The sequence below is a fragment of the Oryzias latipes genome, chromosome 6 (genome assembly GCF_053564925.1).
Source record: "Oryzias latipes strain Hd-rR chromosome 6, Olatipes_Hd-rR_3.1".
Classification (NCBI taxonomy): domain Eukaryota; kingdom Metazoa; phylum Chordata; class Actinopteri; order Beloniformes; family Adrianichthyidae; genus Oryzias; species Oryzias latipes.
This window is the reverse complement of record NC_136242.1, coordinates 7,674,931-7,699,702: the sequence shown is the minus strand read 5'-3', so window position 1 is coordinate 7,699,702 and position 24,772 is coordinate 7,674,931. Positions and strand designations below refer to the sequence as shown.

The window sequence follows — 24,772 nt, the reverse complement described above, 5'->3', positions numbered from 1 at the left end:
TAGAAGACGTTTGACCACAGAGTGGTCTGTGAGAATGGGGTCCAGGAAGCCTTACTAAGCGCTGTATCATTTGTCACATGTATTACTGGATCAAAGCTTTGTTCGCATAGGATTTAAACATGATCAGAGTTTTTATTTAATTATTGAGTGTCCCCAACTTACCCCTTTCCTCATATAATCTCATATTAGGCTGAGGGGGTGGGGGGTTTAGCCTGCGTTGCGCCTTGGGGGGGGGGGGGGGGGGGGGCTACTTGCCAGTGGTCCCCCTCCCATGGTTGCCGTATGGAATGGGCCCCCCCTCTCTCCATTTTATTTGCACCTTAGACATGTAGGGCCCTTGGTAGGGAGGGGGCTTGGAAATCACTGCCAGCAAGCAGCAGATGTCCTTTTAGCACCCTACCCACCAATTTTAACTGCACATTAGACATTTAGGGCCCCTTGGTGGGGAGGGTGAGGGGACATCACTGTGAGTAATCAGGAGACGTCCCCTTAGTGCCCTACCCGCCAATTTTAACTGCACCCCCTTTGTACACACACCCTTCCCCCCTCAAAATATACATTCAAAACATAAACACACACATATGCACAAACACCCTCACTAACACACACGCACACAGTCATTTCGCAAGGAATGTGGGACCTTGGACCATCTGTCCCCTACCCCATCCCTGGTGGGGCGTGCGGGGCCCTTGGCAACGGCGGCCGTGTCCCCTGGGTGCCGGTTTCCCTGGGCCCGGCGTTGCTCTCCCCACGCAGGGAGAGGGATCCCTGAGCTTTCTGGCAAGGCCAGAAGCCGGGGATCATATCACACCTGAGCCGGGGGTGTCTGTGTCCCTGTGGAGTGGGTTCTGGTCCTTGCCGCCGGATGATGGGCCACGCCATTTTCCATCTGTGGCCGAGCCTCGTCGGGCCATGTCTACAACAACACTTGTGGGCCTCCTTCTCCCTGGGGTGCCCCCCTCCTGGGCGGGGGTGGCTGGCCCCTGTCTTGCACCTTTCTGGACCAACCGTGGGCCTGGTGGATGGCTGCCTGGGGCAGTAGCTTGTTGCTTTATGCTGCTTCATGGTTTTACCCCCCTCCCCCCTCCTATGATCACCCTCCTATCCCCCCCTTTTCTAACATCCTTCTCTCTTCTTCCTTTCTTTCCTTTTCCGTCCGGTCCAACACAAAAGAATTTCAAAAACAATTAAAATGAATAAAGTTTGGCCTCGATTAAAAAAGGGGTTTATTCAGACATACCTCTGCTTTGTCAGAAGATTAATAACCCCTGTTGTAAAAGTAAAATATGTCCAACACAAGAGGCCTTCAGCTCTCATCTGTCTGCCCAGCTGTTGGACAGGACAAGTTAGAGAAAAAAAGAATATTGAGTGTCAAACAGTGAGAGCAGTCTGTTTCAATGATGGACATTTGTTAGACAGATTTAGGATAATAAATGCAATATAGGAAACAAAGTGGAAGCATTTGCCAAAAGACAAATAATATGAAAATTATAGTTTATTGAGCCTGCCTATACATTTGTTTATATACCAGAACAGCAATGAGAGCTAAAGAAGGAGCTTTTCCTCTCACTGCTGTTGTTAAAAAAGCTTTATCATCAAAAAGGCTCTAATGGTCTCAAATCCGCAGCACAGTGAAGCTGATTGGCTCTCTGCATTGCAGAAAAAGCACAATAAGTCTCTTGTCCTCTGCCAATTGATCAAATATTAATATTTTACTTGGAAGAGATTCATACTAACATAATCTTCCTGCTGCAGCCAGGTTTCTGTCAAACAGAAAAAATTAATGTAGTTGTCAATTTTCAGGTAAATATTCAAGCAACTTTCATAAAAGTTATCTAATAATCAGTACTATGCATCTATTTATTTTTAGCATTCTCTAAAATTAAGTCATGCTTTTTGAGGTTTTTATTGTTTACTGCTTTTTTGCCTTTTGAAATTAAATTTTACTAATTTAGAGTCAGACAGTTTTAATAAGGCTTCAGCCAAATAAAAGGAATCCATGGAAAGTGTGTAAGACGACCACACTGCTTCTTCGTCTCATAAAAATCAAAGTTTAGGTAGTTAATAAAATGGTATATGCTTGTCACAAGAACAGGCAGACGACTGGATCGAATTGCAAAGGTCCTTAAAGCTAAATTGGGGTCAGGCAGGCAGGGGTCAATAACAGGCATAAGATCATCTGAGGAGAGACAGGGTGTTCAAAGTACAGGCGAGGGGGTTGGGGCAGGCGGCAGGCAAACAGAGCCAGATACAGGATCAAGAAATAGAAGATCAGGTCCAAATACAACATTTGATAAGGAAGGCAGAGTGGCACAAACAATACTTCACTCAGTGCTGTGGTTGATCAATTAATGAGAGTCAGGTGTGCAGCATCCAGGAAGTGCACGCTGGGGTTGCTGGGAACTGTAGTTTTGCTGGAACACTGAGGACAGCTCCCGCCAGTGACCAAAGGGGGAGATAAAACCCTTACTTCTGACAATGCATTACAAGTCTCATTAGCAGTAGCAGTTCTAGCCTGAATGGGACATTGGAACGTGTTTGTTCTTCATCTGCACACACAGATTACAATAATTAAGAATCTTGCCAGGGAAAAATTGAAATGGACTCTCGATTATCAGTTTACAGTTCAGCCAACATCGACAAGCTGAAGACCCTAAAACCCCGCCATAAATTCTGAGAAAAAAAACATTGCTACACACAGTGAGGAGTTCTCCCACTTAGAAATCACGGAGAGGTCTGACATTTTCATCTTAGGTGCATGTTCACCGTGAGAGACATCTAAAAACAATCTGGAAATCACATTGCATGATTTTGAAAAAAACAAAAAAAAGTGTACGCTAGAGCTGCTCATCCCAGAACTACATGGAAGGAGCTAGTCAATGACCTGCAAAGAGCTGGGACCACCGTTTCCAAGGTTACTGTTGGTGGTACAGTGATCCCTTGCTATATCACGGTTTACTTTTCACGGTTTCGCTACTTCACGGATTTGCGTCGTGCATTGTGTTCTGCATTCTGATTGGCTAAAAAAGTCACTCCGCTTCTTCTCTACCTGCGCGTCAATAATGTTGCAGTTTAATATGTACACGTACGTAAATCAGCTTTCCAAATTACGTACATGCAAATCATCTGGCAATTTCCTGTTTCTCTAAAACCCATAGAAAAAGAGCGACACCAACTGTCAATCACTATGTTCTTCTCCCGAACAAACACACACAGCTGCACCGCGGGCTTGAGAAGGAGAAAACACTGCAGCTTCTCAGACTGAAGAGCATTGAAATACACCTGAGCCACTATTTGTCCGTTTGTACTTTGTATTTTTTTCATGATCATTTTAAATTTTCTCCCGTTTAATTCAATTACTCTCGGGTCGCGGTGGGCAGGGCTAATCTCCGCGATTTGAAGCCTTCTGTTCACATTGATGATTAAAATTATTATTTGACAGTACTGTACAGAAGTTATTTGTTGAAAAAAAAACGTTTTTAAAGTACTTTGATTTGTGAAACAAATGTTTGAGCCTGTAAAATGGTTTGTTCTTCTTTTCAATGTATAATAGAGTATTTAATTGTATAATAATTGTTAAAAAAAATAGAGGTTTCTACTTCACGGATTTTGCCTATCACGGGTTCTTTTTGGAACGTAACCCCCGCGATAAACAAGGGTTTACTGTACACTAAGACATCAGGATTTGAAATCATGCATGGAACTGAAGGTTCTCCTGCTTAAACCAAGACATGTCCAGGCCCATCTAAAGTTTGCAGATGACCATTTGGATGATCCAGATGAGTCATGAGAGGAAGTCATCTGGTCAGATGAGACCAAAATAGAACTTTTTGGTCTTAATTCCACTTAATGTGTTTGGAGGAAGAAGAATGATGAGTACCATCCCAAGAACACTATCTCTACTGTGAAGCATGGGGGCGGTAGCATCATGTTTTTCTGATGACTGGACTATCCTATGGGGTCCAGATGACCCGATCCTTACATTGTCGTGTTCTCCCTACCATGACAAAGGTGGATAAAGGTGAAGAGGATTTCATGTAATCCATGGAGACCAGTGAAGATCACAAATCATTGAAGAAAAAAGGTTCAGAGTACTGTCCTCCCAATGTTAAAGTGCCTAGGATAGCACAAGGTTTACGGAGAGGATGACCGGGGGCAATTGATCAATATGTGTTCATGCTTAGCAGAGGGAGAAGGGGCAAAAGCTCTTTACATGCACAGCAGCTTAGTATGAGGAAAAGTAACAGACAGAGCAATATGAGGAGACTACGTCAACACAAAAACATAAAGAAAATTAGAAGCAAAATCTGAAACCATTTCACTTTTATTGATCATACAAAGGAAGAGTGTAAAGTCTGCAAGAAAAAAATTCCATATAGAATATATTTACAGGTTCATCTTTACCGCGACTCCATCTCTTTCGTAGCTGATTGAGGTTTCTCCCTTCGCCAATTACCAGGTTGGGAGGGAGGGTTAAAGGTTCCCAAAAATCCTTCTCCTGCTGTCAGCCTTGGCTTTAAGGCACAGGGGAAGTGAAACTGCGCTTTGGATAAGTATTGAACGCGCAGAACAGCATTTTGCAGGCGCAGTTCAAACAGCGATAAGATGCCATTTTTACGCCTGTTTTGGGACAACACAAGATGGCATAAATGACATGCGTAAAAAGCTGTGTTCTTAATGGCTAATATACCCTTCTTTTCCTGGGATTTGTGACTTCTTTCGCTTGAAATAGAAGAATGCCAAGCAGCTTCAACTCTTAAAGCACAGAGGAATACAATCAAACTCAAAACTCACCCCTATATTTATGAGGACATAACTCTGAGCATAAATGTAAATTAACTGCATATGTCGCATCATTCTGCGCAGTGTTAGACCCTCTATTCCAGTTCAATCAGCGGACTGAATGAATTAAAATGTCTTACCAGACTCTCTGGAGATCTGGACAAAGGCCTCAACTCCGCTCTCGCCGTAGTTTCCCTCAGAGGCCAGTGTGGACACATAGTTCCAGCCCAAGGCAGTGACAATGTCCAGCATGGCCTGAGCCTGGTAGGTGTCTGGCGGAACCACACGAGAGAAGAAGTCGTACCGACTACTGTCACTTAGTTCTGGGGCGGTAGAAGCATAACTGATCTGAGGTATCTGTGAAAAGACAACATGGCACAACTGTGAGAGAGAGATTTCTGATACTAAAACCTATCGCCTAAATGCATTTTGTTCACTGCAACCAACAGTAAACAAATGTCTTTGATTGAGCACTTCTTCAATGAGAACTTCTTCAAATAAATTTAGCCTTTATTTAACATTTTGCCAGAAAAATAGCTATCACTTTTACCTAAGTTCCTGTGTAATCATTCTTTTGATTCAAGTAATTCCAGTGGATTCTAAAGCAGCCTTTCATTGCCGTTACATACCACACAGAGTCAGAACTAAACAAGGGGAATCAGCGTTTCAATATTCTGCAGCTAAAATCTGGAACAGCCTCCCTGAAGTCGTAAGACAGGCCTCTTCTGTGTTCATCTTCAAATCTAGACTTAAAACATTTCTGTTTAGCCGTGTATATGACTGAAAGGTCCTATCTGCACTTTTCTTTCCTTTCCTTCCTTTATTTTTAAATCAATTTTCAAATTTTTTCTTTTCTTTTAAAGTAAATTTTACGTTGATTATTTCTATGATGTGTTGTGATTTTAATGCATTTTTCTGTTTTGTGAAGCACCTTGGATTACTTTGTGTACGAATTGTGCTATACAAATAAACTTGCCTTGCCACACAAACCTATTTTCATGACTATAGACTGCATGACTCAGCTTGGCCCTGGGACCACACAAGCTGAGTAATCGACACACACTCACACCTAGGGACAATTTTGAGTCACAATAAACCTAGGAAGCATGTCTTTGACCTGTGGAAGAGTGCCCAGGGAAAACTCCACAGAATCCACACAGAAAGGTCCCAACTGGGATTAGAACCAGGGCCTTTTCGCTGTGAGGCAAAGGCGCTGACCACAGCGCCACTGGGCAGTCCTGTTGTGTCACTCATCAGATTTTTTCTTTGAGGTTTCTACAGCTCTGCACGTCTCACTCCTTCTCAATAATAGCACCAGAACACTTTTCCTCCAGGGGGGGAGCGCGGTGGTGGCGGTTTTAGGCACGGGTACTACGGGCAAATTTAACGGGGGGGGGGGGGGGGGGGGGGGGGGGGGTGTGACAGCGGCTTAGTGCTTGGGGAAAAATGTGCGCCACTATTCGGTTCTTATTGTCTGTTAAATCACAGAGTTTGTAACAGCCTGAAACCTGTGAATTTCCGTCCCTGCAGCTGCGCGTTCTCGTCTCCTGTCACACGTGGCTGCGTGTGTGAGAACGAAAAGGGAGGGGTAGTGGGCTCGGGCTGCCAGGTGGAACGGGGCACGCGGTGAGCTGCAAGCGCTGCCTGTTGCCCAACACCAGGATCATCAGGTGCCTTTAGATCACTTAGCTCATGCTAATAAAGTCATTCTTTATGAACTATTGTAGACATTTTGGTGACGTGTCTTCATTTTCCATAAATTTATTCTTTGTCTGCCTGTCGTTTAGTTGGTGTCAGTATTTGACATACAGACAGCAGGTAATGCAGGAAAACTGCTGCACTTTATGAAATCATACATAAACAATCGTCATTTAGAAAAAAAATTAGCACAATACTTTTTTTTCTATTTCTTCAGACTGAAACGTTAGATATATTGGTACTGCTGCGTTAATGTTTCAGATCAATTTACATTTAATATTATCTATCGACTGAATTATTTTCTCTGCATCAAATGGTTCAGTTGGTCAAAATGTTTCTAGTTTAAAAAGGGACTGACAGATTTTTTTTATTTCAGGCACTTTAAGCTTCTTTCCTGTTTTAGACTCTAACAGGGTTTCTGTGGTAAAATAAAGTTAAATTTGTTGAAAGTGGATTTATATTGCTTTTTTCTTTTGTTAATGTTAACAGATACAACTTTAGGTATACTTACACAATTTTTATATATACTAACCTAATATATTGTCACCGCGCGAGTGTGTGTGTGGGGTTATGGGGGGGGGGTTAGGGGGGGCGCAAAACATTTTCTTTTTCCTATAAAATAATTGAGAAGCACTGGCTTAAAGTGAACCGGAGTTCATTTCCCCCGATAATCTGTAATAAAATTTTGTAGTTCCTTTGTAGTTCCTTAACAGAATTCTCTTAAAAAGAATGTCACGACATTAAGCAGGCTTGGTCCAAACCAAACACCCTCAGACAACCTCTAACTGTCCGAGATTTTGTCCTGCAGTTGCATCTGGCCTTATAGTGAGGAAAATAAATATTTGAACACACTGTGATTTTGCAAGTTCTCCCAGCCACACTTACAGTATATGTGTCTGAATAATCTTTTGGTCCAGATAGTGCTTTAAGTGGACAGCAACAAGTGGTGGTACTGTCTTTAAAAGAAAAAAAGCTCATGTGGCGGGGGTCAAATTTCCACTCAAAGTTGCTGTAAGAAATAAGAAACGTAATAATGAAACAATGCAGACAAACTATATAAGTTTTTTTCCAGTTAGACCTGAGTGTGTCTCTGTCATGTCTTTTTGGGCTTATTCCTTTCTGAACCTTTTGAGTTTTTCTCTGTTGAATTCTCTCACAACAGTGCCATAACACCACAATGATTAGACACAGCAACACATTGAAATGTGGTCGGATGAATGCAGGCTCATCAAAATAACTTTCAAAGTGACAGACATTGCTTCTCAATCTAGGAGGTGTACAATTGGGTCTCTGGTGTCTTTGGACAGCTCTTTGGTCTTGGACATGTTAATAGTCGATTTCTATCGATTAATCCAGATCAATCTGTCTGAGGCAGAATTGAATCAAATTAATCTAAACCCCTAAAAAATCATTTAAAAATGAGATAAATCAATAATTGAATTGAAATTGGAAAATACCATTTAGATTATATTACTATAAAGTAAAACCAACCAACCATCACAGCGAACAACATACATGTGATGTCTGCAAAAACTGATCATCCATCATTCCAGTCCAATGTGTAGAAACACTTTGAATTTATCAAAGTCATTGACCATCCAGTGTCTAGAATGTTCTAAGAATGTTCCCTTTGGATTCTTTGGAAAAACAACAGTCTTGAACTTTAGGAAACTAACATGTGAATGGATTTGACATTCATTCTAGTTTACTTGTTTGGACACATATTTCATTTCCACTTGATGATCTGGAAGAAATCCGAGAATCTGGAAAACTTTGCTGTTCAGTGGCAGGATGTTCTGTCTGAGTCTCACTGCTCCCATTTTTGGCAAAAGACATCCTGGATCAATTTCAGGTCAGTGACTCGGGTCAAATCTGATTGTTGAAAATGAACCAAATTGACAATGAACTGTATCATCAACCACAAATTATGATATGAATCAAATCATTGTTAAATGAATCGTTACAGCTCAATACATATTTCAAGTATTTTTCTTTGTCACAATGAGATAGCAGGGATCAGAATGATGGGTCTTTCACACTGGGTGTCTTATGTGAGAACAGCTGTTTTGTTGGCTGTGATTTTCACGTTTTTTGTTTATGCTGGTGTTAATAAGATGTTTTTAGTTCTCAATGAATACTTCCTAAATTTTGAATTCAATACCACTTCCACCACAGGCTCTCAGACATCTACCTCACCCGCAACCATCAGGATTGCAGGTGATCCATCCCACCCATTCCAGAGCCACTACAGCCTGCTGCCACCAGGGAAGAGACTGCAAAGTACCCGGGCCAGAACCAAAAGGCTCAAGGGCAGTTTCCTCCACCATGCGATCAGGAAATTAATCTTGTCCCAGCCCCGCCCCCTCTGCCAACTCAAACTGAAATACCACCCATTCTCCCTTTCCCCCTGCATCTGAACATTATCCCAACCAAAGACTGCCACCACCCTCTCCTTTACTTACTGTTCCTTGGCACTGTTGTCACTTTACACTTTATACATATTCTACCTCATAACCACTTTTGCACTATTGCCACTCAATACATCATACCATGTCCAACCGTATTATTTTTCTTTTTTGTAGATACCTTCTGTTTGTATTTTGTACATTAGATCTTTGCTTCCTTCCATTGGTGTTCTCATTATTGGCTGTTTGCACTGTTTGTTAAGGGGAAGGCAATTTCATTTGTGTTGTATGTCATGTGTATATAGCATACTTGACATACATCTCCTTGACTCACTTCCATGTGAAGTTTAATTTAGGGTGCACTTTTATAGCATTTTCTTTTGAAAAGGCATATTCAAACTCTGCCTGTAAAAGCTCATCCAGGGAGTTGCTCAACCTTTAACTTGTAGGTCACATACAGTTAAAGACATAGGTAAAAACATGTATAATTGTTCAGTATTTTTTTCCATCAGGCTGGCTTAAAACATTTTTTGCTTTTTTTGGTGCACCAGTCAACTGATCTGATCTGACGTCCATGTTTCCATCTCTCTGACAGTTTGAAGCCAAAGCCCCTCCCCCGCCTCTTTACCTGCTTTTCCTCTCTACCTGTTCACCCGTTCACATCCTCTGCAGCTGACAGTTGTCCACCCCCCCCCCCCCCCCCCCCCCCTCAGTGTGTTCTACACAAAGAGCACAAAGAATGGTCATCATAGCAGCAGGTTGATATGATAGTCGGGGCGCTCTAGCACAGATTTAATTAATTTTACGTGCGGCTGGCGTGCTGTCTAAACAACAGCCCCCCATGCACACAAAAAGCCAGACAGACCTCTCCTCGAGAATAGCTAAATTAATATCATCATTAATTAATGGACAATTGACTGACTTGTTGAGTTAAATATGGCAGATAACGTTTATATCTTGTGGGACACAAAAAAAAGCGACTTCTCCAGTGCCAATAGCAGATACTGCTACTTAGTGATACTGCGGTCTTGAAGAATGTTGCCCCGGGACTCGTTCAACACCGGGGCCCGGTACCCATCCGTAGTTATTGATAAGTTCTCATGCTCCTCAATTTTTTTTTCTTTTCATTACAAGAATTTCAGTTGTGCCTTATAGCCCCAATCAAGAATCAAAAGGGTCAAAGAAGCAGTTATGTTTACACTTGTGCTATTCTAGGCACTGTATCCCATGTGCTATCCTATGGGGTCGAGATGACCATTGACGTGTTATCCCTAGCATGATAAAGGTGGAGAGGATTTCATGTAATCCATGGACACCAGTGTAGATCACAAATCATTGAAGAAAAAAGTTCTTGGCGGGTCTAGATGACCCAACTCCCAATGAGGGTTAACATTGGGAGTGGGGTCATCTAGACCTTATGCTGTAAGGCTAGAACATTTTTTCATCAATGATATGTGATCTTTACTGGCGTCCATGGATTACATGAAATCCTCTTCACCTTAATCCACCTTTGTCATGACAGGGAGAACAGGTCAATGTAAGGATCGGGTCATCTCAACCTCATAGGATAAGGGTTAAGGCTGTTCAGGAAAGTTTGATCACTAAGTTAGCATTGACACAAAAACATTCATTTCTAATATGATTATTCAGGTTCATCATGTTGGGGAAAAAAAGTTTTTTTTCAGCTTGTTGATGCTCTTATTCTTCTGAGAGTTTAAGAGCTAGTTAGGGTCATTCCAAATCTAATTGGAAACTTCCTGTAGCCTCAAAGCACTAAGTGTGTGAAGTGATCAACAATCAAACCCAGATGTGAGTTTGAGTGCTTGATGTGCATGAACAATGTTGTTCATGCACATAAAGCACTTAGTTGATTCCAAACCAAGTTAAATTAGACATATTTTGACATGAGTCAGAGACTATAACACTGTAACAAGCATCTGCCCAAAAATGTTAGCTTATGACCATACCAAGTAGACAGAAAGAGTCACGATTTTCTACCCTTCCTCATTATGGAATCCACCAACGCTTCACTCTGTCAGGTTGGATCATTTCTATTAACTTGTGACAAAATGGTGCTGCTCCAGGCCTTTTGAGCCTTTTATTATTACCATCAGCTTTATTGATTCAAAATGACATAATGATATGTATGACATATTATCATAATTTCACTCTTAGTTTATTGTTGTATGCAAGATTTGTAGTTTTTCCCATTTTTGGTTGTTAGCTGTGTGCTACATCTCATTCTTCCCAAAAATGAATCCTTACTCGGGTATCTTGTCTCATCATCCCTTTTGATAACAGTATATAACAGTAGTGAAGATCTTTTAGTTGTTGGATTTTGGAGGGTGAGTAGATGATCAAAGCCAAATTACATGCAATCAAGGCAGCTTGGAGGGATGTGAGTCAGATACCCTGCAGGAATAATAAGATGGCTAAAGGCACGTAAGCTCCTCATCATACATGGAGGATGAAACATCCAAGATGCAGGAATACAACAGGCTCAAGGCCCCAACTGACAGTGTGCTCAGTGAATGTCTCAGGGAATGGCGAGCAGAGGATACAGTGCTGGAGGACAGATCCTCATGGGAGGGCAAACCCCTGTGTGGGGCAGGGCATACCACAGGAGGGATAGAAAGAGAGAGAGAGAGACAGAGAGAGACAGAGACAGAGAGAGACAGAGAGAGAGATCTAAGCAAGAAGCCAAACCCTGGAAATTTCACTGAAGCAGCCCTGTTCACTGAAAAAGCCCAAGCCAAATTGTGGAGGATCCCTCTGGGGAGAACACTGGAGTTAAAGATAAAAACAGCAACAACCACAACAAAAGTGATGTGATTATCAAATAAAGAACACTGGATTCTCATTTTTTTCATGACCACTTAAAAAAATCCCAAAACCCAAGAAAATCCGATAATCGGCTAGGCTCTTAATAGTGATGAAAAACCAATCATATCCCTGTAACCAGTTTATTATAAGTTAGGATTGCGAGTCTAACAGGGTTTGACACTATGCAGTACCATGTCAGTGGTTTAATAGATAGTTTGACTGGTTTGCAATAATAAATACTTCTCAGGTAATAAAAACATGACAATCCAGCCTTAGTTTCTCCCAGGATAGTTGATGCACAATACATGTATTGAAATACCTGCAGGGGTTATAGAATGGAGGAGGATCAGTCCAAACAGATTTAGTTTAGTTCAAAAAAGGTCCAACTCATTCCATATTAAACAGCAGTTAGCAGTAGTTGTTTATATATGCGTTCCCTGAGATTAATGTGACTGCTGAGCAGTAGCTGAGTGTCAGCAAACACGTGTCAACAGGCATCATGTCCTGCAGCAAATGGCATGCATTTCCCTTGCAGTGCTTAACCCCAAAATGTCACGGTCACACAGGCGTGCCATGAAAAGAGGTGGGGAAATGATCAAATCAGACTCTTGATGGTAAACTGAGAGAACAACATTAGCAAAGACATCTTCTGACAGCAATATCTTTGTCATCTGTTACCGTAGCAAATGACAGCATAGTAAACATAAGAGGAAAAAAATAAGAAGACTAATATAAAAACAAGAAAAATGTAACATAAATGTAAACAATAAGGTGGTATAATTTAAAAAGCTATTTACAGACTGTGCAGGTAAAAAAAATGTGCAATAAAAAAAAAGTGCAAAAAAATGTGCAAAGGTTATCTGTTGCATTGAGAGTTATTGTACACTGTTATTGTGTTGGGTATGAAGGATTTCCGGTACCGGGCAGATAAAGCTGGTATCCTGCTAACATGTGCAGCCAGACGTTTATTTGATTAGATTTACTATATGGAATCCCTCACTGTGACTGGCAATAAACGTTCTCCAGGACACACTGTAGTTTCTGCAGAGCGGCAGGAGTTCATTGGAAATTCACCTCTGAGTTGTGGGTGGGACTGTATAGGCATGGAGTAACCTCGCCCCCACTTTCCATCACTTATCTTTTTACCCTATTTCCATCAAGCTTACAGCTCCTCAAAACCCCAACCTAACATTATTGGTGCAAATAAATGGCAAGCAATATTGGAGCTTGCAGCTGTACAGTTTGGATCCAGATTCCAGCTCAAACAAGGTAAGACGTTCATATAGATCATAGATGAATCAGAATGGAGCAGAGCAGGGAGCTCCTGGCCTACCCAGTGTATTTTCTAGGTCACAAATACGATCTTTTTCCAACTGTATTTTTTCATCTGCTCCTGAAGGAAATACTCAGAAATACAGTTTTGAGCTTAATTTTCTTTTCATTAGAAAAATGCCACAAGAACATGGAAAAAACACCCAAAACACAATTTTTGTCAGAGTTAATTTTTAAGTAGACATTTTCTTGTCATTCAAGTTTAATATAAAATTAAAAATGTGAAAGAAGACCTTAAGTTTGCAGTAAAAAATTCTCATCTAGTTTACAAACTCACATTCAACCCAAGTCTTAGATAAAAACTGCTTACACTTCTGTCGTACAGACAAAACAGTTTTCCCCTCAAAGTGAAAACTCAGAACACATTTACCAAACAGATAGATCTGAAAAAGGATAGGATTTGTTTCAATCTAAAGAAAAGTATGGTCAGTACCTGAAACAGGTATACCAATGAATTCATTGGGGAACTTCTGGGCCTGTCACTGAGAAGTCTTTACTGAAATGTAACCAGCACGACAAAAAGGTGCAAAATGGCTGGGCTCACTTGTGAAGGTCTTCAAATGAGGGTTGGGTGTGGCAATGGATCTTTGTAGTTTTAACATTTTCAATCTTGTAAACTCCAGAGCACTTCTATATAAGTTAGTGCATTAATGAATGATGCTGTTCATTAGCAGAGCGTGAGCCTTTTCATCAGAAATATCCACAACTGGCTGCACTGTTTTCTTAACAAAGACGAAGAGGTTGTTCACACTGGCCCCTCCTCCTCCTCTCAGAAAGACTCGTCACTGCTAATAATCAAACTAGGGCTGAGTTGAAAAATTTAATTACTCCATCTGAATCGATACAAGCTCAATGAATCAATAACTGATCCATAAATGTAGAGATTGATCTTTTATGCCTTTCCTCGTTACAGTGGGGGTTGAGGGAGTAGCAGGTGCAGAGAGGAGGAGACAAGAGTTTCCTGGGAAACAAGATCAAAATCACTGCTGAGCAGGCGAGAAAAACTTGAAATACTCAAAAGGGGAAACATCAAAACTTCACAGAGACAGGGGAACAGCATAATAAGACGGGACTTTCAGTTTTTTCCACTGGTTTGGCTCTTGTCTTGAAACAGAATTTACATTCTGAATATTATAAGATCATTTGGCAAAATAGTCTTACAGTTTAGCATAACACTATAGCTCACTTGCAAAATCTAATATATCTCCCAAAACTGTTCACTCATGCTTCAAAACTAAATTCCTTTCCCATGTAAAGAGTCAGTGCCACCAAAAGGGCAAAGATCCTTCTCAATTGCTTTGGCTCATTTCTTGAAGCAGACTGGAGGTTCTCAACACTCTCGCCAAAGTAATGCGGATGGTTCGGCACAACACCATGGTACACCTGCAAAAGCTCATATCTTTCCCAAAACAATTCACTCCTGTGTCAAAACTATATTTCCTTCTCATTCAAACAGTCAGTGCCCCCAAAATACTTCGTCCCTTTGGCATTGTGTTAGCACTGCAAGTCAAAATGATTAGATGTTTTGTCACTATAGCAGAGGACCATTGAAATATCCCTCATGTCCACCTTTCAGTCATAGCTCAGTCCTTCATTGACAATGGTAACTGTACTGTTTTTGTATAGCTAACAAAATACAATTTTGTAGAAAACTGAAAAAAAGGAGAAGGATTTTAGGGTGAGAGTAGCCTCTTAGGTTTAACAGCACACATTGCACTCATACTGCCAAGGAAATTGTAACCATTATCATTCACACACATAAATTAACTTTCATACATCAGAGTAAAAAAAAAGGTATACATCATAATGTACTTTATAATATAAACACAAAAAAAACAATAAAATGATATGCAGACTACAGTGCTGTAAATAGTTTCACAACTAACAGTTCTTCACTGGTCGCTGTCCTCACCCTCCCTCTCCTGGCCATCGTCCTCACCCTGCTGGCCATCCTCACGCTGCTGTCTGTCTGGCCACAGATTCTCGTCCACATCACAGCGTATATCCTCCCTTGTGATGCAATGAGGGAAGAAACGGCTTACGTGTCGCAACCATCTCCTATACTAATCTCCTGTACTATCCTCACATGCAGCCTCTATTGCATGGAGCAGGGACCTCTGATCTTGAGCCCGATGCTCAGACACTGTCCTCCTCCAAGCGGAGAAAAACTCCTCAATAGGATTGAGGAAAGGAGAGGAAGGTGGTAGGACAGTTCAGACAGTTCAACTGTAATACATACAGACAAACGAGACACAGGTGGAAACACTCAGGACAGATAGGGTCCAAAAGCAAAACTCGAAACAACAACAAAACAGGAAACCTTTCAAAATAAAAAAGGAAACTAAAATCAAAACATGACAGAAACAAAAGAGAACCAGAACACAAAAGCAAAGACACTCAAACCGTGACATTCTTTTTTTGGTTCCAATAACACATAGAGCAGTAGAGCCAAAGTCTGCTAACTTGATGCTAATGTATAGTGGAATTTCCCATAGGACGGCTAATGCCAACACTCGTTCAACCAAAACATACTTTACTGGATAAATGAACAGCCTTGTTTAATCACAGGGAGAAATTTTCCAAACTCTTTAAAGGAAACTTTTTTTAAAGTGACCATTTGTGGTCTAAAGCAGTTTTCTGCTCAAATCATCTAGAATCAAAGTGTAACGCTAAAGCGCAAGCTCCACTTAGAGGCCAAACTGAAACACCCTCCATGAGAGTCAGAACATTTATTTCTGTAAAATTAGCCATTTTAGATCCTTTACAATGTTAATGATCCATTCATTTTCTAATCCGTTTTGTCCCTTTCGGGGTCACGGGGATGCCGGAGCCTATCCCGGCCAATTGTGGGCGAAGGCAGGGGACGCCCAGGACAGGTCGCCAGTCTGTCGCAGGGTAGAATGTCTGCAATCACTCACCCATTCACTCTCACAGTCAAACCTATGGACTATTTAGAGTTGCCAATTAACCTATGAAGCATGTTTTTGGATGGAAGCTGGAGATCCTGGAGAAAACCCATGCATGCACGGGGAGAATAGGCAAACTCCACACAGAAAGGTCCCTATTGATGTTGTGTTTTTCAGGTCCCCCAGCCGGGACTTGAACTGGGGGCCTTCTTGCTGTGAGGCAAGAGCGCTACCCACTGCACCACAGTGCAGCCCAATGTTAATGATCTGCGCATTTTAGTTGAAGCTTCTCCTTTTAAGAAACCATGTAACACTGTCTTAACAATCACATTGGTTTATTTTTTTACCAATACATTTTACAGTATGTAGACTGTATCAGATTTAATATGAATATCTTCAAAACATAAAGAAATTATTCTTTTATTTCTATACAAATGTCCAAATTTGTAAACCATGTAAAATTGCAATGATTTAAATCGAATTGAGTGGATTGAAAGAACTGAAAACAATTGTGAATCAATCCAGGCTCTGGTGAATCGAATCAAATCGATTCTGGAAATTACTGGTGATACCCAGCCCTAGATCAAACCCATTACTTCTGGGTCGTTAGCAAATGTAATTGTACATTGTACAGTTTTACAATCTTAAGGGCTAAATTGTTTAAGAACAACATTTGCTTCCTTCTTAAACAGGAGTAGGTATTTTTTTTTGTTCATAGAACGATGAAGAAAATATAGAGAACATGCAAACTCCACATGCTAACCACTGCACCACCAAGCAGCCATCAAACAAAATTCAAAAGTATTTCAGGGTACATTCAGACTGGACACATTTGGTTTGCTTTAAATGAACCAGAGTTCGTTTCCGCCGATAATCTAAAACAATTTTTAGGTCTGAATACACCCAAGAGGACCCTGGTCCAGGACCACAAACCGTTCTCTGACCCACCTTTGGAGGTGGTCTCTGTTTGTTTCCAATCGGACTGAGCTTTGGTTCGCACCAACTGAACCAAAACGGCCACTGTAGCTGTTGAAAACCCAGTAGGAATATAATAACAATAATAATAAATTGGATTTGTATAGCGCTTAAAAATGGCACACAAAGACGCTTTATAACATGTGAGTAAAAAACAATCAATAAAAACAAAAGCTAATACAAAAAAAATGAAAACGTAAAAATGACAAATTAAAGATTATAAGGAATTTCAAAGAGATGAGTTTTTAGTGATTTTTTTTAAAAATTGGGAGGTGGGTGGAGTCTCTGAGATGTTGGGGCAGAGTGTTCCAGAGGGTCAGGGCAGCAAGGGAGAAGGCTCTGTCTCCCCAGGTTTGATGCTTGGTCCGACAGAGGAATGAAGTAATAAAGGAACAGATGAGTCGCAGACAAATATGCAGCAACAACTGTCGTGTTATCAAACAGAATAAAGAGTCCAACTGTTCACTTGTCGGACCATTTATTTGAACACAGCTGAAAACACTTCTTACATGCTTCTCTGTGTCTCGTTATGCAGTGTGCGCCTGACAGGTGCTGCTACCTAAAAGCTACCTTGTATTTCAGCCTCTGTACACAATTCATTCTGAAGAGCTTGAGAGCCGGCATTAATCGCCATGTAAGAGACGTCAACATTATTAGCGACACCGTGTTCCAGAGCAGTAATGCGGTTTTTGAAGCAATAATGAAACGCTACAAAAAGAGTGGCAAAGAAAACAGGTCACAGTCTCAAAAAGTACAACTCTCTTTTTTTTTTAAGTTGTTCTGTCCGACAACTGAGCAAAAAGTACATATCTAAATGACCCTTAGACGCAAAATCTTTTATCTGCATCCGAAGTTCTCTGTCACCGCAGCATCTGAGGTTTGGTACTCCAGGGAATCGATGGGTGTCAACCACCTGGGAGATGGATTTACACAAACTCTCAGACGCCGGTCTGGAATCCCGCCAGATCACGCCTGTGACGGGGCATCACTCCAGGAAAGACGAGAAGGCAGCAACATTTTGTTTTCCCGCAACGTCACAACCAGCAGTGATCAGGGTCCATAACGGCTAAATCTTTGTCCTTCAGACAGCAATATGATGGACATGCCAGTGTCTCTGTCAAATTCTATGATTAATGGCTATGTTGAATTTCATTTTACATAAATATTTCTGTCTTTCTAAAGCTGACTTTTTTGCTCAATACAAAGTTAATAGGCTAGATGTTAAATAATTTCTTATTAATTAATAAAAAAATGTTTTTTGGCCCCACGACTTTTAGTTCCAAATATAAAGAGCAGAAGATGCATGTTCTTCAGTTCTGCAGCGCTAAAAATCTCAACAAAAATTAGTAATTGCTCAATCAGGAGATGAGAATTTTTTTTAAAATTCTTACTCCTGCTTCACGACAGCCTTCTTTTTTACTCTGACATTTGCCTCATTCATCAGTTTTTCAAAGTTCTCCTTCTATCTTTCCATCACTCTTCTGGAACACATTTCCATCTCCGTCCTTCATCATCTTAACCTGCAGCTTACTCTCCCATCTCTCTTTGTCTCTCCTGTACAGATCCACCTCCCCTCCTTTGTGACAACCGGACATACAAGCCCTCCTCCACCCTGAGGCCTTTGCCCCCTCCAGTGGCGGTTTTTGATATGGGCGATGTGGGCGGTCGCCCAGGGCGGCACTTCATAGGGGGCGGCATTGGCCGTGTCCAATGAGTAATGTGCTACATACAATATTCAAAGAGGTAGCTTGAAGTTTTAATTTGAAATTACTTCAGCAGCCGACACTTAATACTTTTATTTTGACACATCAGACTCTTAATAATGTCTTCCTCCTGTTTCCTCTTCACACTTATGGTGCAAAAAAAAAAAAAAAAAAAAAAAAAAAAAAGAATAATTTAGAGTGAAACAACATAAAACAGGCACATGAAAAGGATTTAGGCAGAACAAACATCCGTGCTCAACCCAATTTCGACAAAAGCAGGCAAAGGGGATTATTTCCCACAATTCTTTGCTCCGACACAGCAGACCCGATGCGCACGTGACCACCGCCCTCTGCTGCAAGACGCTTGCGGCCACACCTCTTTGCGGTAGTCTTTGGAACATAAGTCAAAAAACTCCAGAGGGGAGCGCAACTCGCCGGTGGCTGGCTGAATCACACTAACAGGTGATTGGGAGTCTTTTTCTATCTGACAATCAACTCTGGGCCGCAGCTGCGCCTCCCGTCATAGAGACGGAGCCGCGTGTGAGAGGGAAGGGGAAGGGGGGGGGAGGGGGGTGAGCGCAGACCATTTTATATGGATTGAGGTTTTTTGGAGGATTTCTACTGTTGGTGTTGCACAAATTTAGGGAAATGCCAAACATTTTTGGAGTAATCCCACTGATGAGTTCTATGATTTAGTCTTTAATGTTTTATAAGACCTAAACATATTAATCACAATAAGTTTTATTTTTTAGATCTAATCCCTCTGATATGTTTCACAAAGACACACACAGGACGTCACACATTAAGAAATTATTGCTAAAAATGAAGCAGGAGTCCAGCTCTAAAAAAAAAAATGCTCTAAAAAATGATGAAAGAGCAAAAAAATGGAATTATTTGATATGTAATTTCTTATTAATATTTCCAGGCTTTCTTTGTTTTTTGTCCTGCAGCATGTTCATATTTGTATAATGTTGACAGAATATATTTAAATGGAGAACAAAATATTACAAGTTATTTAAGATTTAACTTGAGTTATTCTGGATTAATGTTCCTGTTTTTATTCATATTTATGTTCAAAAAGTTCAGTGTAAAAGGTTTAAAAGTTTAGCTTTAGTGTGTAGTTCAGTAAATCTTTATCTTCTTCGGCTCAAAACCTTAAGCGTGTTTTTAACTTAGGCCCCTGTGTGACTGAGTTTGACCCCCCTGTAATACGAGTCTAGAAAATTCATGCATTTTTTGAGTAAAATGGCTAAATAGAAGATAGGGAACACAACAGGATGTTGTCAAATTTTGTATGTGTGCGCGGGGGGGGCGCTGGTGGGGTTACTCGCCCAGGGAGTAAATTAGTGTAGAACCGCCACTGGCCCCCTCTACCTCCACCATCACCAGTGCACATGTTCATTGTCACACTGAGTCGCAGCCTTACAATGGAATGCATGTTTTCTGGGTGGATAAAAGAAAAAAAAGAGTTACTGATGAGTAAACTGATGAGAAAAAACGAATTCTCATCTACAGTATTTTTTAATCAGGAATAAAGGCCCGTACACACCGGGACGAATATTCGCCAGGCGTTATTCGCCAGCGTTTTTCGCCACGTCTTTTGTGTTCACACCCAGGCGATTTTCGCTGACGGTGAGCCGAGCGAACATGCAATTTCATTCCCTGACATTAGATGGCGCTTAATGTAAACAGAAATACTCCTGTACACAAGGTGGCGCTGCGCAACTTTACGATTCTTAAAGTCGCTTTTCACTCAGAAGAAGATAGCAAGTATTTACGCGCTTGTCAGAATAATACAAAGAAAACATGAATATTTCAAGCACCAGTAGCTCCAACTGGTACTTGGTAAGGGGATATCTTAGAATGTCCGCCATTATTTCTTTGCGGCAGTGTTGACGCTACTTGGCGTCTATCTTCTTCGCTGGTATGTGTGCTCAGCAAGGCAGTTTTGTGTTTGAGCGCCCCCAAGTTGTGTTTTACTGTAACTTCAGAAGCTCCAGACACGTGTGCAAAAGCGCCATTCTCATTGGTCGAATAGATTTCAACGCGACGCGTCGAAAAAAAAAAACGAACCCGAGGCGTTTTTTTTTTTTGACGCGTGGCGTTTTTTCGCGTCGGTGTGCACACTCCCATTGGTGCCCTTTGTTTAGTCACGAGGCGTTAAACGTCGGCGAAAATCGCCGGCGAAATTCGTCCCGGTGTGAACAGGCCTTAACATGCAGCAGAAATGGCTATCCGTAGTTTGAGTCCAGGAATTCAGCCCAACTTGATCACATCCAGAAAAACTGGATAACTCCACGTGTGTTTGTGTGTCAACGCAGAACAGGAGGATGAACAAAAACAACATGAATGCTGGTTTAAGACCTGTAGGGCGGATTGTGAGACTATCAATACTTTAGAAACAGTAATGTACAAAACAAAATGTTTACTATTCTTTTCTGCTTGTTGCAAAAAATTCTGATTAATGCTGAAAATATCTGTAAAAAAACTAGTAAACTACAGTTTTACAGGCCTTACAGAAAATTAGCAAAATGGATAATTGATTCATGATACATGATTGATTGAATGACTGACTGATTTCAAGCATAGTCGTCAAAGCAATAAAGAATTTACACATATTTATCAAACTCATTACAGAAATGATGAAATGCACAGATTACAAAAATCAGAAAATAAAACAAAAACAGACAATTATATGAAATTTGCTTAATTAAATATAATGATCATTAACTAAAGTCAAGTAGAGCTTGATTTATGAAGTTAAGCCCATGATCATTTTTACATAACTACAAAACTTTCAACTTGCTCAGACATGATGGTCTATATTTTTTTCTGATTACACCCATCTAAGTTCCATTATCTGTTTAATAATAAACTAACTTCACAGAAGATTGCTAGGTTAGTGAGAAAACAAAAGAATCACACAAGAGGACATCAAAGTACTCTGACGCTTGAGTCGAACTGGCAGCTCCAAAAGAATAGAAAACATCTCCTACAGCAGTTGGAGCTGCTGACACATTCAGACACAAGGACTGAGCATTAGAGAGGAAAATATGAGCGTGGGAGTGTGGAGAAAACGTAAATGAAGCATGAATTGTGTACAGAGGCAGAAACAGAAGACGCGACTTCCACTTTTAAAACAGCTCCAGAGATGACAGCATCCTCCTCTTCCTCCAAAAGACTCATTCAGGCAAAAAGAAGCCATCATCAGTCCAATAAATGTCAGGTTGTAGTCTGCTTTCATCAGTGTTGCTTAATGCCATGATTCAACATTCATCATCCATTTCACAGCATGTCAGTGAGGATGAGTCAGGTGGAGGGAAGCCTCAAGCTGGCCTCATTCAAAAGGGAGCAGAGGAAATTACAAAAAAAAATTAAACTTAAATATCCGCCATTAGGATTCATAGTCGATATTGGTTCATTGAGAATGATCTGATTCATTTACCTAAAGTGAATCCGAATCTTTCTCCAAACTTCCACCAGAAATTCCTGCTACTGAACAGTAAAGTTTTCCAGATTCTTGGATTTCTTCCAGATCATCAAGTGTAAACGAAATATGTCTAAAAAAAACAAACAAGTAAACTAGAATGAATGTCAAATCCATTCACATGTTAGTGTCCTAAAGTTCATCACTGTTGTTTTTCCACATCCAAAGAATCCAAAGGGAACATTCTAGACACTGGATGGTCACATGACTTTATTCAAAGTCTGTCCACACATTGGACTGGAATGAATGAAACATGGAATGGATGTCATCATGAGTCTTGTCTGCTGTGATACAACGTGTGTGTTTTTATGCTATAGTAAAATAAACCTACCGATATATATACTCAATTTATTCTTTTTAGAAAGATTTTTTTTAATGGTATGGGTCAATTAGTTTCAATTCAATTAACAACTTTCCTCATACAAATTGTTCTGGTTGAATATATTGATTCATCAATTAGGATGAATCAATGAAAGTAGGAAAGAAGCAAAGGATGAGCCACAAGACTGAAATGATGCTCTTCCACCCCAGCAGAAACAGTTGACCGCCACTGTAGACCTTTGGTTTTTTTCTCTTTATTAAATATCCCTAGTTACAAATATAGGTGCAGATCCATGATTTTAATCTTCACAAATATATAAGTGAAATTCTAAAAGTCAGTTTTTTCTTACAATTCAAATCTTGTCAAAAATGAACACAACGCACCAGGGAGTTTTTACTATATTTGATCAGACTGAAACTTGATTTTAGGTCATTGTTCTTATTATCTTTTTATCTATTTCTTGTGTTTTTATTTTTCTTAGGTGTGGGCAGCTGGCCACTGTCTGTCTGTCTGTCTGTTCATTCCCTGTAAAGAGTGATATATATTTAGGCAGGGCTCTTAATGAACTTGAATATTTTTTTAGAAATTAAAATTTTTCAAACCACAAATGTTATTTCAATGGACAACAGAAAAGTTCAGATTAAAACCAGGGATAAACAAATCAGGTTGGGTTTTTTTTGTGTCCTGCCTAGAAAAACCTGCATGCTATGTGCAACATTTTGCATTATTGTGAGTGTTCTTACAGATCAGAGTGTTGTAGTTGTTGTACTGATGTGGAGCAACAAGTGAGTGTGTGTTTGTGCTGGCTGAGGTCAGTGAGAGCAAATGCCAGAAATTACCAGTGGAACTGAATTCAGCAATAGTGAGCTCTTAAAGAAAGCACGCAAGTGCAGAAATTCCATGCAGTCCCTGAATGCACCTTGACTATTAAAAAAGTCAGAATTACATGTTTGAACAAACATTGGGATGGATGTTTTGGTAACCAAGTTTGGGGTGGGGGGGGGGGCAGACACTTACGCCGTGGTTGTTAGTTTGAGCCCCCTGTCAGTGATGATGAGCAATGCATCCCCTGCCAAAATGCCCAGTGAAAAGATTTTCCCACCTGCCAAATAGACATTTTACCCACATTTGGTGGGTGTCAATTTAGAATGAGTACTTAGTAATACAAGCAATAAAAACATTTGGAATAATTTTAACCAAATGGGATGGAAATATGGCAAATGTGAAAAAGTTGGCTTAATCTGAAAAATCTGTGAGCTACTTAACTAGACTGACTGTTACGTTTGGTGCCCCAGACCCTTTCTTCATAAATAAATGTTGGGTCAGATATACCAGCTGATATCTAATCATCTAATTAGACCAAAACTAAATAATACAAACAGGCAGAACTTCAGATAAAATGTCCAACTATTTTCAAAAACAGCAAAGATCTCCTACCTTAAACAGTCGCAGGATGTTGGCCACCATTATGGACACGGAGCTAGCTGATGCCCCAATGACACCCACCACTTTATCTGGCTTGGTGAAGATAGGCGGTTCTCCATTAGCACAGTGGACATTAGAGCCGTCCTTCTCTATGAGTGCCTGGACAAAGGTGAGGGATTGCTCCAAGGCGTAGGTGTCCCGTGAGCATGTGTCCAGAATGCGTGCCCCAAGAGTCACATTGGGCAGCAGCTCTGGATCCTTGTTGATAAGATCTATGGCAAACAGCATCGCTTCCAATCGGTGGATGCCCTTCTCTTTCTTTAGCTCCCCGCAGGGTGCACCCATCTCTCCACGGGCATGGACAGGGAACAAGCCACCCAGATAAATGTCACCATCCAGGCGTATGGAGTGGGCATATTCCTGCAGAGGTTGTGGGGAGTTTGCCAAAATAACAGGCTTAGTTAAGATAGAACACAGTAGCCAGCAGCTCTTCAGTAGGAGAAGGGATAAAAGGTAACATCCAGATAGGGTTGGGTATTTCAGACGACTCATGCTAATGCCATAAGCTGAGCTACAGTCAGTGGAGAACGTCAACAGAATCTACGTGGTAGATGCAAGATGAGCCAAACCATTGATTCTTTTGATGTCCAGGGCCAAGTTGACCACAGCATGGGCCCTTCTGTGAGCACTAACTGGGGATTTCCTGAGTCACCGTTTCTTGTTAAACAGAGAAAATCTCCAGTTGATACTTTCAATTATTCCATAGATCTGTGAGGAGAAAAAAAAAAAAAAACAATCAGTACACAGTAAGTAAGTCAGCATCTTAACAACCAGAGCTGATTGAAACAACAGAACTTCTTGTCAACCCTTGTTCTATCCTAGGCACTTTAACGTTGGAAGTTGGGTCATCTAGA

At 40.8% G+C, this 24,772-nt stretch overlaps 1 protein-coding gene across 1 annotated transcript in view; it reads right to left on the bottom strand.

Annotated features, from left to right (window-relative positions):
* Positions 1 to 24,563, bottom strand: part of grm8b (glutamate receptor, metabotropic 8b) — a 110,013-nt gene extending 85,450 nt beyond the window's left edge. Inside the window, exons 1-2 of the mRNA XM_023955550.2 lie at positions 23,871 to 24,563; positions 4,923 to 5,139 (exon numbers count right to left, since the gene is read on the bottom strand). Of these exons, the coding sequence (XP_023811318.1) occupies positions 4,923 to 5,139; positions 23,871 to 24,410 (757 nt within the window). The 5' untranslated portion in view covers positions 24,411 to 24,563. The remainder of the gene's footprint in view (positions 1 to 4,922; positions 5,140 to 23,870) is intronic.
* Between the last annotated feature and the right edge of the window lie 209 nt (positions 24,564 to 24,772).